Source organism: Stylophora pistillata, chromosome 9 (assembly GCF_964205215.1).
Source record: "Stylophora pistillata chromosome 9, jaStyPist1.2, whole genome shotgun sequence".
Classification (NCBI taxonomy): domain Eukaryota; kingdom Metazoa; phylum Cnidaria; class Anthozoa; order Scleractinia; family Pocilloporidae; genus Stylophora; species Stylophora pistillata.
The window spans coordinates 32270853-32287619 of NC_142527.1; the positions used below are offsets into that span (position 1 = coordinate 32270853).

Sequence of the window (16767 nt, forward strand, 5' to 3'; positions counted from 1 at the left end):
ACGCGCAACCTTGCTAGGTAAATATGCGTGCGAACTCCATTACATAACATAGCATTTTTATTCACGTTTGTAGACCACTGCAAGGTCGACACCCATGTTATTATGAAATATGGTGATTCTATGGCTATAACTCTAAAGATAATTTTAGTAATCATCGTTTTTAAATGTTTACTTCGTTGAAAAATTCAATTCGAGTCCACCAAAGTCAACTGGTCACGCACTAATATTGGCGCTATACCTTACCCGGCTTTTAAGAATAAAACACTATGCAAGTCTGCTTTCAAAAAAATTTAAACTTGCAACGAAAGATCTTCAAGTATGTTTCCCATATATGAGAACAAAGAATAATTTTACAGATTATTTAAAGTGTATATCCATTCTAACTTCGTGACTTTCCACTATAAAGTGTTTACGATTATTATGCCAGCGCAGTCAAGGAAAGAGGACTTTGACCTGACTGACTATTTAAAGGCTACTAAGAGGGAGAGGGTAAAGGAAGAGTTATGCTACAGTCCCCGTACTGCCCCTTCTTTACCAAAAAAGAAACAAACAAAGAAAATGAAAACTCTAACCAAACGTGAAAGAAACAAAACAGAAAGGCCAATATTGATTCTGTCGCAACTTGCAATAATTATGTCAACTGCCTTGTATCACGTGGACTAGGCGTTTGGTGTTTCAGGAAACAAAACAAGTCAGTATACGTAATTCTTTTGTCAAGCTGTATTTGCGGTCTATAACGCAGCTGACCTTTGAAATGTCACTCTCCCCGTTGCGTGTATCCCAAGGAACGACTGCGTTGGTGGTAACACTGAACGACGTGCTTTTATTATTAACAGGTCGAAAGGCAGAAGTCCCTCTGCACTTGAACCGAACATACAACTTTGCTTTTGGATGGAAATTACGAGATCTAAAAAATAATAGCGTAACTTGACATACTGAATTACTCTTGTCTTCTGGTTTATGAAGTTGGCGAAAATTTTCAGAAGGTTTGCATCGAACGAACACCTTTGTAGGTCTTTCCACAGTAAGTCTAAGCGAGGTCTTTTGGTCGACAATAAAAATATTTTATGCACATCTTCACAAATTTTGTCGTCACAACTTGGAGGGTTTCTTTCAAATTTCAACTTTATCGCTTTGCAATTTAGAAAATTTGTTCGTATTTCAAAATCGTTTTAGGCTCCTTCCGTGTCGTCCCCGTCAGTGGTGTTTAGATCAAGAACACCACGCGAAACAAAGAGGTTAGGTGCGAGGAGAAATACGAAAAAAGCCCAAGTATTTCAGTTTTAATAAAGAGCTTTAATTCAAGCAACCATGTTCATTGCATAGTTATCAACAGACGGTTCGGATTGGTTAGGGTAACGTCATTTTATTATATTTCGCGGTTTGCAGTCGGTCAAACTTAGAAATTTGGAACCGTAATGTTGCTGATTACGGGAACGTACGATGAGCAACTGATTAGGAAAAATGGTCAAGTTTTAAGAGAAGGCCGTCCTTCAAGAGTTTTGTTCGCGTTGAAGAAACAAACTAAAAAGAATCCGGAAGAAAATATAAAATTTGGAAATTGATTGATTTGGCCGAACGGTTCGGATCCTCTTCCTAACTGGACCAATCTAACTTCTCAGAAATAATTTTTCCTGAATGGGGAGGAATACTCAAACAGACTCCCATCGACTGATGAAACCCGCTTTAACTGCTTGCGCTATGACTTCCACTGCTGTTCTCAAGCGGGCCTCGTGACCCACATGCAGGCCACAACATGATCTGAGTACACAGTCACCATTGTTTAACTTGGAGTTTGTGGGTTTTATAATAGCCCATTTGGGTCACACATGGGCAAAGTTTTCAACTTTGCCGGCAAAAAAAACACAGAAAATTCGAAACCGCAACCGGAAAGCAAACTTTTGGTTTCAACTATCAGGGTCGCACTAGGTGAAAAAAATATGTCAGTGATGACACTTTGATAAACCAGACACACGTTTATCCACGTGTTATGGGGAGAGAGCAGTGAGCTGAAAAAGGAAAGCAAACGTTAAAAAAATGCGTCCCGTTGAAACATTGTTAATAACGATCACGGTGATGCTTATTCTTTTTATTCAGTTAAATCATGAGCACTTATTTGTCTTTCGTATGATGTATGAAAGATGGGTTGACGCCTGTTTAACTGTTTTGACTACCGCTATGATGAGGGCGAGAGATCGACGTCAGCGAAGATTACTTCGAGCGCCATATATGCCTGGTCAGTTCTGCGACCAGTCGAGTCGTGGTTTGACCTACTGGTACGATCCAACGATACCTCAAGAATTTTTTCGTCAGCAGCTTCGTGTGACGAGAAATACGTTTAACCAGATTTTGAACATGTTGAATCACCGTTTGGTACGACAGCAATCGAGTTTCAGGGACCCATTACCACCGGAGAAAATACTTGCATCAGGGATTTAAAGAAAGAGCGCGAACTGAAGCAGATCTCGCGCGCTGTTAATTTTATTGCATATTATCTTTTTGCTGTTTACTGACAAGCGATGACAGTTACCGCTGTGATAGCTATTGTTTAGCCCGAGTTTTCCGAAATCTGCCTCCCCCACCCAAGCACTACGGCGTCTTTGATGTTTTGGCCGGTTTTCAAAGTTTTTGTGAAACAGAAAAGTTAGGGTCGCATTAAGCAATGTGCCCCGATGACAGACTTTTTACACCAAAGTAACCACATTTACACCAAACTTTGCCAAGTGCGACCCAAGCCTAAGCCTCTTTCGAAGCGAGTCCTGCTGCTCATTCTTGTAAAATAATTAATCTAAATAACGAAAAGAGGCTTGAGTCCAAACTCCGTAGAAAATATGTATTAAATGAAATATGCGTTAAAAAAGACCCAAAACATTCCGATGAAATGAAAAACGCGAAACTTCTTAAAAATTCCAAACTGGGGGATAAAAAATCGGCTTGAACGAAACTGACTCATATAATGAAAAAAAAAACAAAAAACAAACTCCGTAAAACCAAACAACAAAAGATACGCGAGAAAAAAATGTTCACGTCAATTTTCAATGTCAAGGTTAAAAGTTCTTTGACTTGAATGACTAATCTGTAAAATCACGCGCGCCGCGCGTGAAGACAAAAAGAAAACAAATGGGAGAGGACATTTATACACGAATGAGATTTTCTACAATCCTTTCATATGATAATAAATTTTAATTCACCAAAACATTAATCTCATTTTCACAAGAATGGCCGCGCACCTGGCCTCGTTTTAAAAAAGAGGCCAAAGTACCCAGTCACTGACATTAACCGCTGGGTACTCCTATCCGGTTTGCTAGCTAGCCATAGTTTACTTGTCCCTGATGTCTCTCAGACTTATGCATCGTAAACAGGGCATCTCGAGTCCTGATCTTCTACTTCCACACAAGGATGCCACACAAATCAGCTTTTTCTAATATAACTTAGCCTGCCCTTCTCTCCAGAATGTTCGATGTGCAAATTGGGAACCAACAGTCGTACATTCGCTTTGTTCATGATTTTCAGCGCGCTCAGAGATTCCCGACTCTTTTAACAGTTTCACATCGCAATTTACACACAGATGACGCCTTCAAAACACCTCTTTTACGTCTTCCTGAGACTTCGTTAAGCAGCACTCTATTCTTTAATGTTTATTTAAGCCAGCTTAGCTCGTATTCTCTTTCTTCGCCGGCAGAAAATATTTCGGAGTTGACATGTGATAGTGATGTCGCCAAGCAGAATAATGTCCTTCGTAAAACGCACCAAACCTGTAGAAGAAATAAAAGAGTTAATTCTAAAGAGCGAAAATGTCCAATTAGGGCGGATTTTGTTACTTTGCAAGCAAAGTCTCGATCATCTCCGAATAATGAGTTATGTAACACGACTAAAGGTGTCGTTCATACTGGCTCCTAAGCTTCCATTAACCTTGATACTGTTTTTTAGGTTTGTAGACATTTTAAAATGGTTTTGGGTAAAAATTTCTGACTGCTAGAGAAGTTACGGACTAATTTGTTTTATTTCAACGAATGAGTGCAAAAGTTTTTAACGGAGCGAGCAAGCCTTCGTTGTTAGTGCTTCGCCAACAGCGTTTCTTCGCCTCTGGTAAAGTATATATCATCCTTAGTAACGCGAGTCGGCGACAGGTCTGCAAGGGCTTCTGGTGCTGATTACTAGTGCCAGACCCCCACTTACCAGCTCAGACCTCTGCGACCGGCGAGAGGTCTGCAATGGATCCAGCACTGATAACAGGGAGTTTAAGAAACGACGACAGCGACGCCGTGGACAACGTAAGTTAAAAAATGAACTTGTATTTCACCTTCTAATCTCGAGATGCTGTTTTTTTTTTCTCGCTTTCTAAACTATCTCGAAACTGAATATATTTAACACAGGGTTCAATCAGGCAAAGAAATATAAAAAATTAGCCGTCGTTGTTCACGTTCTCTAGACAACGCAAAATTTGGTCATTTCACGTTGTTGTTTTGGAGGGGACGCAAAAAAATCTACAAAGATTTCTAACGCACGTGCACAGCCATTGTTCTGCTCATTAAACCTTATGTTTAGTGGCGCTCCCGTTGCCTCTAACTCCCAATGTTAGAGCCAGAGCCCTGGTAAACCTCTTTCCGACTCGTCTCAAATCTTCTCGGAGAAACACTCCTCCTTCAGCGCCAATAATACCTGTTAGGAAATCTTATGTTCTCCGGGACATCTTTGGGACTCGTTGTGAGGATTTCATTATCCTGGTATGTTGTCCCTGGTGGGAGAATACGAAATTTGGCCATTTGCACCTCGGTGTCGCTGAGTCCTCCGTGGGAAATTCGAGCATATCCTAGACGTACGAGCCCGCGGTACATAATGTACTCGCACCAGCGGTGAGAATCTGTCGCATCGATGTCCTGTCAAAGCGAAAAAGGTCAGAATCAGTAACTGAAATATAGGATAGGAAAATAATCAACAAAACACAACAACACTACCACGCTCGTGGTGTTATTGGTTCCATTATCAAGATAACAGTGAAACACTTGTCAAAGGACGGGACAAATCGGAGAGTTAAGCAACCACTTTAAGCCATCAGCCAACTCAATGGAATTGGTACCCGGTCACTTCAGCATCAACCAACTCGCCAACACCATTAGTCAACTCGCCGATATCGTTGGTCAACTCGCCAACACATTTAGTCAACTCACCAACACCTTTGGTCGAATCACCAACACCTTTGGCCAAATCACCAACACCTTTGGTAAAATCACCAACACCTTTGATCAAATCGCCAATACATTTGGTCAACTCGCCAACGCCTTTAGTCAACTCGCCGACACCTTTGGTCAAATCGCTCTTAGTGGTCGAGTTGGTTACCTGTCACATCGACTTGACTAAAGATGTCAGTGACTTGACAAATGGTTTGGAGTCGCCGAATTTGTTGACGGCGAGTTGGCATGTTGGCGCAGAGATCGATAACCCTAATCTAAGCAATTGTACTTAACCCGATCCTAATACCATTGATAATAAGGGATTGTGATTGGTTGTCAATTCAAACCTCTCAGGACTAGCGAATTAAGAAACATGCGCTCATCAGCTGGAAGAAAAAGCACTTAGACCTTGAGAATTTCGTGGTTCATAGAAGCGCTCGACTGCTCGCTGAAACTATCACAAACAAAACTCTTTCCCACCTTCGTTCGTCCCTTCTCCGTCAGCACGCGGTAATCACGACTGCGGGGTGATGAGGTTACATACCCCAGAAACACCACAGGGTTTACACTGCAAGATGTAAGGATCGCGAGATTTGGTGTGGCTCATGTCGATTCGTGGTGGTAAAGTGTGAATTACAATAATATAAAGAATACAAATCAAAAGAAAGGGTTCGTTTACCTCTCATCCAAAATTCTGGCTAGCTCTTGAGCTTGAAGTTTTCGATCCAAGTTATCCCTGTAACATAAGTTAAACACACCTTACAGTCCTACAAAAATCTAATTAAAATATGTAAATAGATACTTGAGTTACTATTATACTACTACTAATTTACTACCACTAATAATACTACTGCTGATTTGCGCAGACAGAACTATAAACATCACTGAAAGGGTGAAATCCAAGGATTATTAGAGAGATTTAGCACGCTTTTAAGTGAAACGGCAAATGTCAGCTGTCCTTTCACGTTTCACGTAAAATAGCGTGAACCTTACTGCTTTAGCTTGGCGTGAGCTCACGTCAGGGTGGATTTGAAGGCGCCCTTGCATGACTTACAGGGAATAGTTTTGGTGCCGTTTATTCAGCGATTAATTTTTACTCTGTGAGAGAAAAAGTGAAGAACATCTTATGTACACGGGAGAATCGAAACAGGTTACTTTCACCTATTACTTTTACGTAGAAACGGCACAGCACAACCAGCAAACGTGAAAAAGTGGCGGGAAAAACAAGGTCACGAGGTAACTCTTGCCGTTTACGTTTCACGTAAACGCGGTGCTAAATCTCTCGATAGGTGTCGACCGATTATTTTGACGCTGAATAAGTTCCCTCATTATTTGCGCTTCGACAAGACCGTTTTTTCGGCTGTGGACAAGAATGCGGCCTTGCGCAACGCGAACTGGTGAGGGATCACCAAGTCTAACCTGGCAACAGGGATTGCACTATTAGTGCCAGACCCCCGGCAAACCTCTCCCGACTCGCTCCATGCATACATAAACTTTATTCATACACGATGAATGATAAAAGCTAAACGCTTATGGGGCGTGTGTTTCGTTATCTAATCAAATTAAAGGGAAAAAATATCTAAAATCTCATGTAAATACAGTTGTAAGATCTTAAAATCCTAAAAATATCTAAAATCCTGATTGCTAAAAGCAACTGTAGAAGCTGATTCTACTTTAAGAGTATACTCTGTGAAACCTTTAATTTTAATTAATCTTGAGCTGATAGTTTTACGTCGCGCAGAAGCAATATCAGAGTTTTTCGATGTGATTGCAATCCAGAGGACTGCCTCTCTGTAACTAATAGATTGCCGTAAATAACGAGATGTAAATCTAGGTACAACAATATTATCTGTTCCCCTAAATGTATCCCCCGGGTGAAGCAACACGCGACCTGCAGCGCTAATATTAAGAAGTCTTTTTTTTACATATTTCTCACCGATCGTTTCCCATGTGAACCAACACAAAATCTACCAAGTTACCAGTAACGTTGATGGTTGCACTCAAAGCTGGAGCCAATTCTCCTAACAAAAAAAAAAAAGAGAGAAAAATTTGGGATGGAACGCTGGTACATGTATATTTAAACTAATTTCGTGATGTTGCTTCTTCGTAAGAAGATCGCAGTGGATAACGTATTAATAAATCTATCTGAATACGTGACAGTTTATAGCCTTTTGCATTATTCTTTTTGTAACAACATCATAATTCCATATGGCAGGTAAGGAGAAGGAACTGGGTTTGCACCCTTTTTAGGAGACAATTTTCAAGGACTTTTTCAGGACCTTTCCAAGGACTCAGATTGATTTTTTCAGGACTCACCTTAAACTCTTTCAATCCCAAGATTTCAAAATTAATTCTCCTTACGGTCGAAATATATTTTTTGTAACGTAAATCCTAAAAACATTATTGCTTAAGGGGGGAAGCAGATTTCCCAGGACTTCCTAGGACCTGTAGTCTTTTTCAAGGACTTTCCAGTCCTAGAAAATGTCAAAATAAAAATCCAGGACTTTCCAGGTTTTCCAGGACCGTTTGACCTCTGAAGGAAGAAGATCCCCTCGCCAAGGGAACCCTCTGAAGTTAACACAACCTAACTCAGCTAACGCTGAATGAATTTAATGTTATACAGTGGAAAAAAAAATATTAATAATTTCCGCACTTGGAATGGACTCTTACCTTCTGGAGAAGGAAGTAAGTGATGAAGGGATTTCACTATTGGGTACTTAGAGAGTAGTGTGGCACTGGAAAGAAAGTTAACAAAGTCAGTTTTAAGTCTGACACAAAAACAGCAAAAAATCCTCAATTGTTCTTATTCACTCATGGCTGACTGATGTTGATTGATTTACCCCCATGTGTGATCCCTGGTGGATGCACCAAAATCTGAGTACATTCCCAGTCTCTCCTCAAACCACATGGCCAAGTCATGATTTCCCAGATATGGCTTAGAACAGTCACTTTCCAAAAATCCGACTACATCAGCATCTGTTCAGAAGAAAAACGCCAATTGAAAGCATTAAGAAGGATACAGGGTCAGATGATGGAACTCTGGAATTTTTAGTTCTTCTTTGCAGCTATAGATGAGTTTGCACAGAAAATATGTTTGACTTAAGTAAGGCATAACAGCTTCCATGAAGACACAATGAAAAAATACAATGAAAGCAAATGAATGATTGCGTGAATGAATGAATAACATACTGGTATCATTGATCATCTGTGCTGCTCTCTCAAAGCTTGGCCATCCAACATTATCATATGCGAAATGAACAGTCCAGATCATAGCTGAAAACACATTAGAGTCTTCCTGCAGACAAAAAAAAGATTAAATTTTGCAAAATAATAATAATAATAATAATAATAATAATAACACCTTTATTTAGACATGATAATGTTTAAAGCTGAACAGCTTGTGAGGTCGTGTATAAATCCAAATAAACTCTAAATTTAATAAATTCAAATGATGATGGTTTTTGAGGAGAGGGGAAAACCAGAGTACCCAGAGAAAAACCTCTTGGAGCTGAGTAGAGAACCAACAAACTCAATCCACTTATGACACCGGGTCTGGGAATTGAACCCGGGACACATTGGTGGAAGGCGAGCACTCTCATCAATCATCAAGATTATTTACTTGATGAAACATTCAAAAGGTTAGGAAAGAAACCTGATGAGGAAAATCTGTTCAATCAAAGATAAATAATAACAATAACAATGACAACAATAATAAATAGCCAGACCTTGTGTTGTTGGGAGTATTCTAATCTGTGAAATCTTACTGCCATCAGGATAACAGCTAACACAATAACACCAACAAGAACTACAAAATACCAAAACAGAAAATGAAAAAAAAAGAAAAAAACTATGCTGGGATGAAACAGTTACTGTCCTTTCTCAGTCTGTAAATATTGATTTGAAGTTGAAAATTTCCCTCTCTAAGAGTGTAATAAGTAAATATACAATGTTTTTCTCTTACATGCACCTCAAAAAAATTGTATATACCAACAATAGAATGTTGGCAAGACAACTGTATAGTTAAGCCTTCCCACTTTCAAAAATTAAGAGAACTTCAAAAGAATGATAATCATTACCTGGTATGACATGAGTCTTAAAGAACCAAAACCTATCACCATGTTCTTCAAGAAAGGCCACGTTATTGAATTTCGTCACCAGACGACCATGGGAGGATTTTTCACCATCCTTTGCATTTTCTTCCTTCTTTATTTTACCATATGCTTCTTTAACATCTGGAGTTGACTTTGTTCTCAACGCAAATCCTAAGAAAACAAGAACAAACAGAAAAAAAACAATGTTATGCTCCTAATGATGATCTTAATATTAACTAGAGTCACCTGAGCAGTGTGCCAGTTATATTTAAAAAGGGACAAGGTCATATCTCCTGAAAGGATAATGAATTTACAACTTGCACGCCTGATTCTACATGCATGATGGCTTTTTGTACCCCTTTCACTTCCATTTCCAATCTACTAGAAATTTCTTGCTACCATCAATAGATTGTCTACCAAGAAAGTGATGAAAAGACTGTGATACTGAAGGAGACGTCTGGAATACTGAAATTTTGGGAATGAGAGGATTAAACACATGCAAATAGACAAACTATCTGCTGTACTTACCAATGAGGACCATTGTAATTCCCAGCAATACATGGGTCTTTTCTCTTGTATATTCTCCTCCAGGAACAAAGTTATAAGCCACAACCCACACTGAGCCCAAAACAAGGATAATGTAAACAAGGTTGGCCAGGGTCAGCGTACGCCCAACAGGTCGACAAAACAGCCTATCAGTCATAGCTGGCCAAATGGACATGGTGTATATGGAGAGCAAGAGACCACCAATCATTGACCAATACCGAGGAGCAAAGTAAAGCAATGCTGCACCAGTGGAACCAATCAGCCACCAGAACACATTGCTTGTCCACTGGTAGCGTGAGAGAATGACTCCTATGCCAAGAGCAATGATAACAGCTGCACTAATAAATAAGAAAAATACAATAATTTATCTACCTTGTTTGTACATTAGTGCATAAATAGTAGTTTCATTTGCATTTTAAAGAGTGTAGTAATGGATAAAAAAAGTTTATCAAATAATTATAATCACCATTTTACTTACCCCCATGGGTTAGGTTTAGGTCCTGTGTCTGGATAGCCAGAAACAGCCCAGCGGCATACAAGTGACACCTCCCCAAACACATCATGAGTAAGGAACATCAATGCACCAAATCCTAATGCCACCAAGAACCACCCTGGACCAGTGACCCTAGCATCTTGGGGTTCAATTGATGACTTGGATTGGGCTCTTGGTTGAGTGACTGACATCATGTAGCTAGTGTAGACTCTATCCAGTATGGAAATAACAGCGACGAGAAGAATAACCCTGTTGCTGGTGACATCAGACCAGATTGGGTTGACAGTGATGTATGCAATACGTAGCAACAACAACAGAAAGAAACCTAGGATAAGGCCCCAAAAGGAGAGCACCCTGAAATTAAAAAATGGGCTGTAAGATTCTTAGTCCTTAGTGAAAAGGTAAATGTAAAAGAATTAACTTTGACACTCTAACACCCATGTGAAGTGCGGTGGCCTCATGGTTAGTACACTTGACTGCGGATTAAGTGGTTCGGGTTTGAGCCCTGCCTGGGGACATTGTGTTGTGTTCTTAGGCAAGACAATTTACTCTCACAATGCCTCTCTTCACAGAGGTGTTTAAACGGGTACTGGCAAATTCAATACAGGGGGTAACCCTGCAATGGACTTGCATCGCATCCAGGGGGGAGTATAAATACTCCTAGTGGCTTTACACTATCGAAACCAAAGTTAAATGCGGGCCTGATTGGCCACTTGGCTCGTATCACACTTTTACTCTAACACCCAGTAAGACCCATCAACACAAAAAAATGAGCTGTGCTTTGTCCCACCTTTCTTTTGGATCTTTAGACCATATCATTCCACAGAACCACAGCATGCCTGTTCCACAGCCAACTGCCAACATTATCAATCTAACAAGGGTTGATGGAGCTTGAAAAGAAGCTACACCCACTAAAGAAAGAACTCGCCAAAAGGCTAGGCCATGAATGGTACCAGAAAAGTGAAGCACGGCACTGATTCCAGTAAATATTGGCGAAAGAATTGTCACCACAAATGCTTCATAACCAGATATTTCAAGTTCATTCAGTGGATAAAACCAAATCATTGGGGCTATTCCATGGATTAGTGACCACCAAACATATCCTATAGAATGAAAATTTTGCAAGGATTGGTTGATGATTTCAATACCACTGCAGTACTGCTGCATTTACATATGTGAATCTTACATGATCATGAATGAAAAAAAAACTACTCATTTTGAACCCATCTCCCTATCTTAATAATGGCATATTTTTTCAATCATCGACATGAGAATCGAAAGAAAGCTATTTTCTTTAATTATGTTTTTCCATCTTCATCAACTAATTTTTTTTCTAATACGGGAATTGTTATCTCCCCGTTAGCCTTGAATTTACCTGCAAGTAAATACGCTCAAATCTAGGAAAACAGATATTTTCCTCGAGGAGAGGGATGCTGGCAAAAGACCCTAATTCGCCAGAAGGCGCAAAGCAAATGCACTGTGTAAACTCAGCTGTACATGTGGGGATAAAGTGTTCAAGAGACCAGGGTAATCTTTCCTACTTATGTTTTTTTTTTTGAATGATCAATATTTCCTATTGCTACTCCTAACCTAGGATCATTTCTGCTCCAAGTTCTCTTATCGTGTAGGTAAATTCAATAACTTCTTCAGCGCATTCAGCGGTTTCCTCGTCAATAAATTCATCTTCTTCGCCCTCGGGGATATCTGTTTCGTACTCTTCCACTTCTTCCCAAGGATCAGTAGCTCCTTCAACGAGACTTTGAGCTCTGTGACGAAGCTCTTTTCGCCTCTTTCTAAGGCTTCTTTGTGGACCTAGTTTCGCAGACGTAGCCTTCGAGGACGCCTCCTTGTCCGCCATGTTGGACTTGGGACTTGAGTCTGTGATATGTATCTTATTACCAGCGGATGTTCTCGACTAAGAGACACTTTGCTGAGAGTACATGAATACTGATGCTCTTACTGCATTGTGGGATGCCCCCCCTTTGACGGATCGCTGAGTTCTCAACGTTTGTCTTCCGCTCAGCAACGATCGTAATACTCCCCAAAATAGATAAGTTCAGCGTTAAATACGACCGTGGATTGAAGGTACATACACTTCACGAAACACTTCTCGAGAATACTGTTTGTTATTATGGATTTAAAAGTGGATATCAACATCTGAAAGATTGACATATTAGTATTACACGTGTTGGAAGTCGAGTGAAAGAATTGCCAGTCGTGTTTATGCTTGCTTCAGATTGCAATCAGGGACTTTAGAAATGTTTGGATCTACCAGTAATACACCTTTTGGTACTGGTAGTACCTTTGGAACAGGGACAAGTATGAACCTATTTTGCTCTATGTGTAATTTATAATGATGTTATTTGTTACCAGGTGGACGTTTTAGTGTCAGGTCTTAAATTTTGTTTTCAATTTAAGTTGGTCGAGAGCCAGACCAGGTTTTCGGAACCTCCTGCTCTTAAAGGCTACGTCTTGGTTATCAGTGTCACACTCACTTTCTCTTAAAATCCCAGAATGATTTGTGTTGTTACTTGTAACTACTCGAGCTTTACTATTTTATCATTGCAGGTCGTAAGATATATTCAAACTGCAAGTGTAACTATTTGTCCTCCTATAAATTGACCATACTCACATTGTTGATCATGTCCTAATACCTCACACTAAAACTGTTCGAAAACTTTTTCTTTTTAGTTGGTCTGGTTCATGGTTAGAGATATGAAAACAGTAATTTAAACCTTTAATCTCTAAGAACTGACCAGGATCTACATGTACTTGTAAATTCTCCTTAATTAAAGTATCACTGCTGATTCAAACAGCAAGGTCATGAGAATAAAGGAAATGATCACCAACTAAAGCTCCTGATTGTTGAACAAATTCTCCTTGTTAGTAGATATTGTGTGTAAAGGGTTAATGGTATGATATCTTAATTTTTACAGCTTTTGGAGGCCAGACTGGCACAACACAGTTTGGTACAAGTGGAGGTTAGTTTTAAAATGTAAATGCAAAGGATGAATGGTATGTTTCTGATTCTCATTTTGAATAAAATTTAAATGAAGCATGATGTGCTTTTTTGAAATGATATACATGATTATTTGGATTATACACTGAGGTAATTAAATGTCATCCGCTCTTTCCATTTGAGAGTTTGCATGGATATGTGGATATCTTGTGGTCAAACTTTATATTATTCCTGTGATCCTTATTTAATATTTATTACAAGAACAGAGTTTGCACAGGTCCTGGAAAACCTGGAAAGTCCTGAAATTTTATTTTGACAATTTCAAGGACTGGAAAGTCCTGGAAAAATACTATAGGGTCTGAATAATACTGGAAATTTGCTTAAATCAAGCAATAAAGTTTACTTTATTGCTTAAACTAGTGTCATTTGATGTGAAATCACTGTTCACAAGTATTCCATTTCAATTGGCATTACAATGTACTGAGACTGCAATCTGACAATCTACCGCCCCACTAACGCTACCGACAGACGACATCATGGACTTGCCAAACATTTGCCTAACGTCTACTTACTTTCAGTACAACGGTAAACACTACAAACAGTTACACAGCACTGCCATGGGGTCTCCATTTTCTGTTGCTATAGCAGAAATTGTGATGCAGAACATTGAGGAACGCGCCCTTTCGACTTGCCGACAAACGATACCGCTTTGGTTACGTTATGTTGAGGACACATTCACCACCGTTCAACATCAACGCATTCCACCACCACCTTACGAAGAAAACACTGACATACAGTTTACCGGAGAAGTCGAAGAAAATGGCAAACTTCCTTTTCTAGACTGCCTGGTAAGCCACAACGACAACTCATTACAGATGACAGTTTACAGGAAACCGACACACACCGACAGATTACTAGATGAGTCATCCTACAACCCTACATTACACAAAGCCACAATCATCAGAACTCTAACACAACACGCACAACTAGTATGCGACTCGATAGACAGCTTATCCAACGAGAACAAATACCTTCACCATGTTTTTTCGAAGAACAACTACAACAACGACTTTATCCGACAAAACACTCGCCAACCCACTACCACTACCGAAACAAACGACACGGCAACCCCTATGACTACAGCAACCGTATCGTACATAAAAGGCACGTCTGAAACCATCTCGCACATCTTACTACCCTTCAATATCTGCATTGCCCACAAACCCATCACTCCACTACGTCAGTTACTAACCAACGTTAAAGACAAAGAAGAACCGAGGAACAGACAGGGAACGATTTATAACATCAATTGTTCCGACTGCCAAGCCTCCTACATTGGTGAGACTGGCAGAAACCTCACAACAAGACTGACCGAACACAGATGGGCGATGAGGAAAGGTGATGTCAGCAATCACATTGCTGAACACCATCGACTTACCAACCACAACATTGACTGAGACTCTGCGCAATGCCTAACCTACAGCACTGACTATTTTCAACAACTGACTCTAGAAAGCTGGTTTACTAACTTAGAACAGACTCCCCTAAACAGATGTCAACAACTAACCCATTCCATACAAACGACTAATTCATGACCTAACTTTACCGACAGATCGAAACAGACCAATCACGACCGACTTATGTCACTTGAGTCTTACAGCCAATAACATCATGGCAAAACCAACCGATCATTTTACACGAACTGGAATACGAACATTCTACTGACAACAATCATTCACTTGACTCTGATGATGACTTCCGCACAGGTTGTCGAAATGTCAGTCACTACTACCGACATCAGTCCTTCTCAGGACTACACTCACCCGGACGATCAGACTACACCTTCATATGTTACCCCCGGGTTCAAGCCATTTACTGCACATGTGTATAGACTGCAAGGAGAAGAATTGATTTTGAAATCTTGGGAATGAAAGGGATAGAGGTTGAGGGAGCCATGGAAAAATCAATCCCAGCCTGGAAAATTCCTTGAAATTTGTTTCTGAAAAAGGGTACGAACCCTGTAACAAACTTTTTCTTAAAAGCTTGTGTAACATAAGTTGATACTGCTGTGTGGCCTGGAGTTTAATGCAAGTTTGGTATTGAAGATTGGAACCTTTTTGTGCTCTGCTTTGTGGAATCATTTTTTTTGCAGCTGCAGAACCTGCCAAACTTTCCTTCTAAAAGAGTAGGTGATCTATTTTTTAAATTTTTGCTGTTTGATACCGTTGTCTCCATTTTTTGAAAGGTATTGGCACTAATCTATTTGGAAACACCCAAAAGTCAACAGGCTTTGGAAGTACATTTAGTCAGCCTCAGACGTCAGGGACCTCTACACTGTTTGGAGGCACAAATACTGGGAATTTATTTGGAGGAACTGCAACTAACACTGGAAGTATCTTTGGACAACAACCCACTACTCAATGTAAGTTGAGCTAAAATCAATGATAAGAATTGGTCACTGGTCATTATTTTGCCATGGGCTTGTTTGGTAAACAATTTTGTGTGGATATGATATTTCAAATTCATATCAAAGTAAGACAAATGATCAAAGCATTTACATGAACAGCCAACACAGTTCAACTTTCTCTGCACAAGAACAAAAAAGTGGCACACAAGGTGCTGCCAAGTGTGTCACTTTTTTGGACTTGCCACATCACAAATGAACAGACCCATGACAACATGGAATCCATTTGTTCCGTGTAATATGTCAAGTCTGTTAACAAGCCAAGTGGCCCATCAGGCTGGCACTTAACTCCAGTTTGTGTAGCATGAAGCAGCTAGGAGTATATCTACTTCCTTGGATGGGATGCTAGGCCGTCGCAGGGTAGCTTAAAATTTACTGTTACCCATTTGAACACCTGGGTGAGGAGAAGCACTGTGATGGTAAAGTGTCTTGCCCAAGAACACAACACCATGTCCACAGCCAGGGTTGAAACCCAGACCAATGGATCCAGAGTCAAGTGCACTAACTATGAAGCCACTGTACTTCCCACTTTTTCTTATAATAAATAAACAAAAAATTGTTGATGGTGATGTCATATCTGTCTCTGTCCCCTAATAGACCATAAGTAAGAAGCAATCCAAATGTGTGCATGATGCAGCTTATTTAAAGGAATTAATTTCTCCTGTTGAAACTTTTGCAGCTTCCTTTGGTAGTGCTTTTGGGACCACTGGAGGTAATTTGTTTGGTAGTACTGCAAAAAGCTCAGCAGGGACAAGTGTTTTCAACACTGGCCAAGCAAATTTTGGTTCCAGTGCAACAGGATTTGGATCTTCCGCAGGTCAGTTATTGAGCTTAATGCCTAAAGGATGTAAAATCTCTGAGGAATGATTTCAGATCAGATCGCAAGAAAAAAGGATTAATTGAGCTGGTTGTTAGATGACAACCTGACTTCAAATTTCCTTATTAGGTTTTAGGTGACTTTACCAGTTTCTTATGCTGTTTCAATAACACCTTTTAATGTATAGTGTTGTCAATTTTTTGTCCCAATTTGGTGTTATTAT

At 39.9% G+C, this 16767-nt stretch overlaps 3 protein-coding genes across 5 annotated transcripts in view; 2 read left to right on the forward strand and 1 right to left on the reverse strand.

Annotated features, from left to right (window-relative positions):
* Positions 1 to 3163: 3163 nt before the first annotated feature.
* Positions 3164 to 12197, reverse strand: LOC111336143 (PGAP2-interacting protein). Of its 2 annotated transcripts, XM_022942177.2 has the most exons (14): positions 11895 to 12194; positions 11095 to 11407; positions 10290 to 10658; positions 9794 to 10149; positions 9251 to 9436; positions 8900 to 8979; positions 8364 to 8469; positions 8015 to 8150; positions 7845 to 7909; positions 7111 to 7195; positions 5854 to 5910; positions 5655 to 5742; positions 4663 to 4880; positions 3164 to 3755 (listed from the first exon to the last, which is right to left on the reverse strand). In XM_022942177.2, the coding sequence occupies exons 1-14, from the start codon at positions 12160 to 12162 to the stop codon at positions 3653 to 3655; spliced, it is 2430 nt and encodes an 809-aa protein (XP_022797912.2). In that variant the 5' UTR covers positions 12163 to 12194; the 3' UTR covers positions 3164 to 3652. The 2 variants fall into 2 exon arrangements, with proteins under 2 accessions (XP_022797912.2, XP_088590455.1); XM_088734329.1 differs by lacking the exons at positions 3164 to 3755; positions 5655 to 5742 and having other exon boundaries at positions 4669 to 4880; positions 11895 to 12197.
* An 82-nt stretch (positions 12198 to 12279) lies between these two features.
* The window catches only part of LOC111336141 (nuclear pore complex protein Nup98-Nup96), a 29256-nt gene continuing 24768 nt past the window's right edge, over positions 12280 to 16767 (forward strand). Inside the window, exons 1-5 of one of the 2 annotated variants that reach the window (XM_088734328.1) lie at positions 12372 to 12389; positions 12541 to 12623; positions 13241 to 13285; positions 15509 to 15685; positions 16407 to 16544. In XM_088734328.1, coding sequence (XP_088590454.1) covers positions 12563 to 12623; positions 13241 to 13285; positions 15509 to 15685; positions 16407 to 16544 — 421 coding nt within the window. In that variant the 5' untranslated portion in view covers positions 12372 to 12389; positions 12541 to 12562. Of the gene's footprint in view, positions 12624 to 13240; positions 13286 to 15508; positions 15686 to 16406; positions 16545 to 16767 lie in introns of both variants that reach the window. The other variant, XM_088734327.1, reaches the window with a different exon arrangement.
* Positions 13296 to 15493, forward strand: LOC148724328 (uncharacterized). Its single transcript, XM_088734334.1, has one exon. It carries the CDS (start codon positions 13800 to 13802, stop codon positions 14718 to 14720), a length of 921 nt encoding a protein of 306 aa, XP_088590460.1. The 5' UTR covers positions 13296 to 13799; the 3' UTR covers positions 14721 to 15493.

What these genes read in the sequence shown, in the direction of transcription:
- LOC148724328 (XM_088734334.1), top strand. Translation starts at nt 13,800, where the DNA reads ATGGACTTGCCAAACATTTGCCTAACGTCTACTTACTTTCAGTACAAC.
- LOC111336143 (XM_022942177.2), bottom strand. Translation starts at nt 12,162, where the DNA reads ATGGCGGACAAGGAGGCGTCCTCGAAGGCTACGTCTGCGAAACTAGGT. An exon ending in CCTAAACCTAACCCATGGGG is followed by an intron (nt 10,150 to 10,289) that starts GTAAGTAAAATG and finishes CTTATTTATTAG; the next exon opens with TGCAGCTGTTATCATTGCTC. An exon ending in AATTACAATGGTCCTCATTG is followed by an intron (nt 9,437 to 9,793) that starts GTAAGTACAGCA and finishes TTGTTTTCTTAG; the next exon opens with GATTTGCGTTGAGAACAAAG.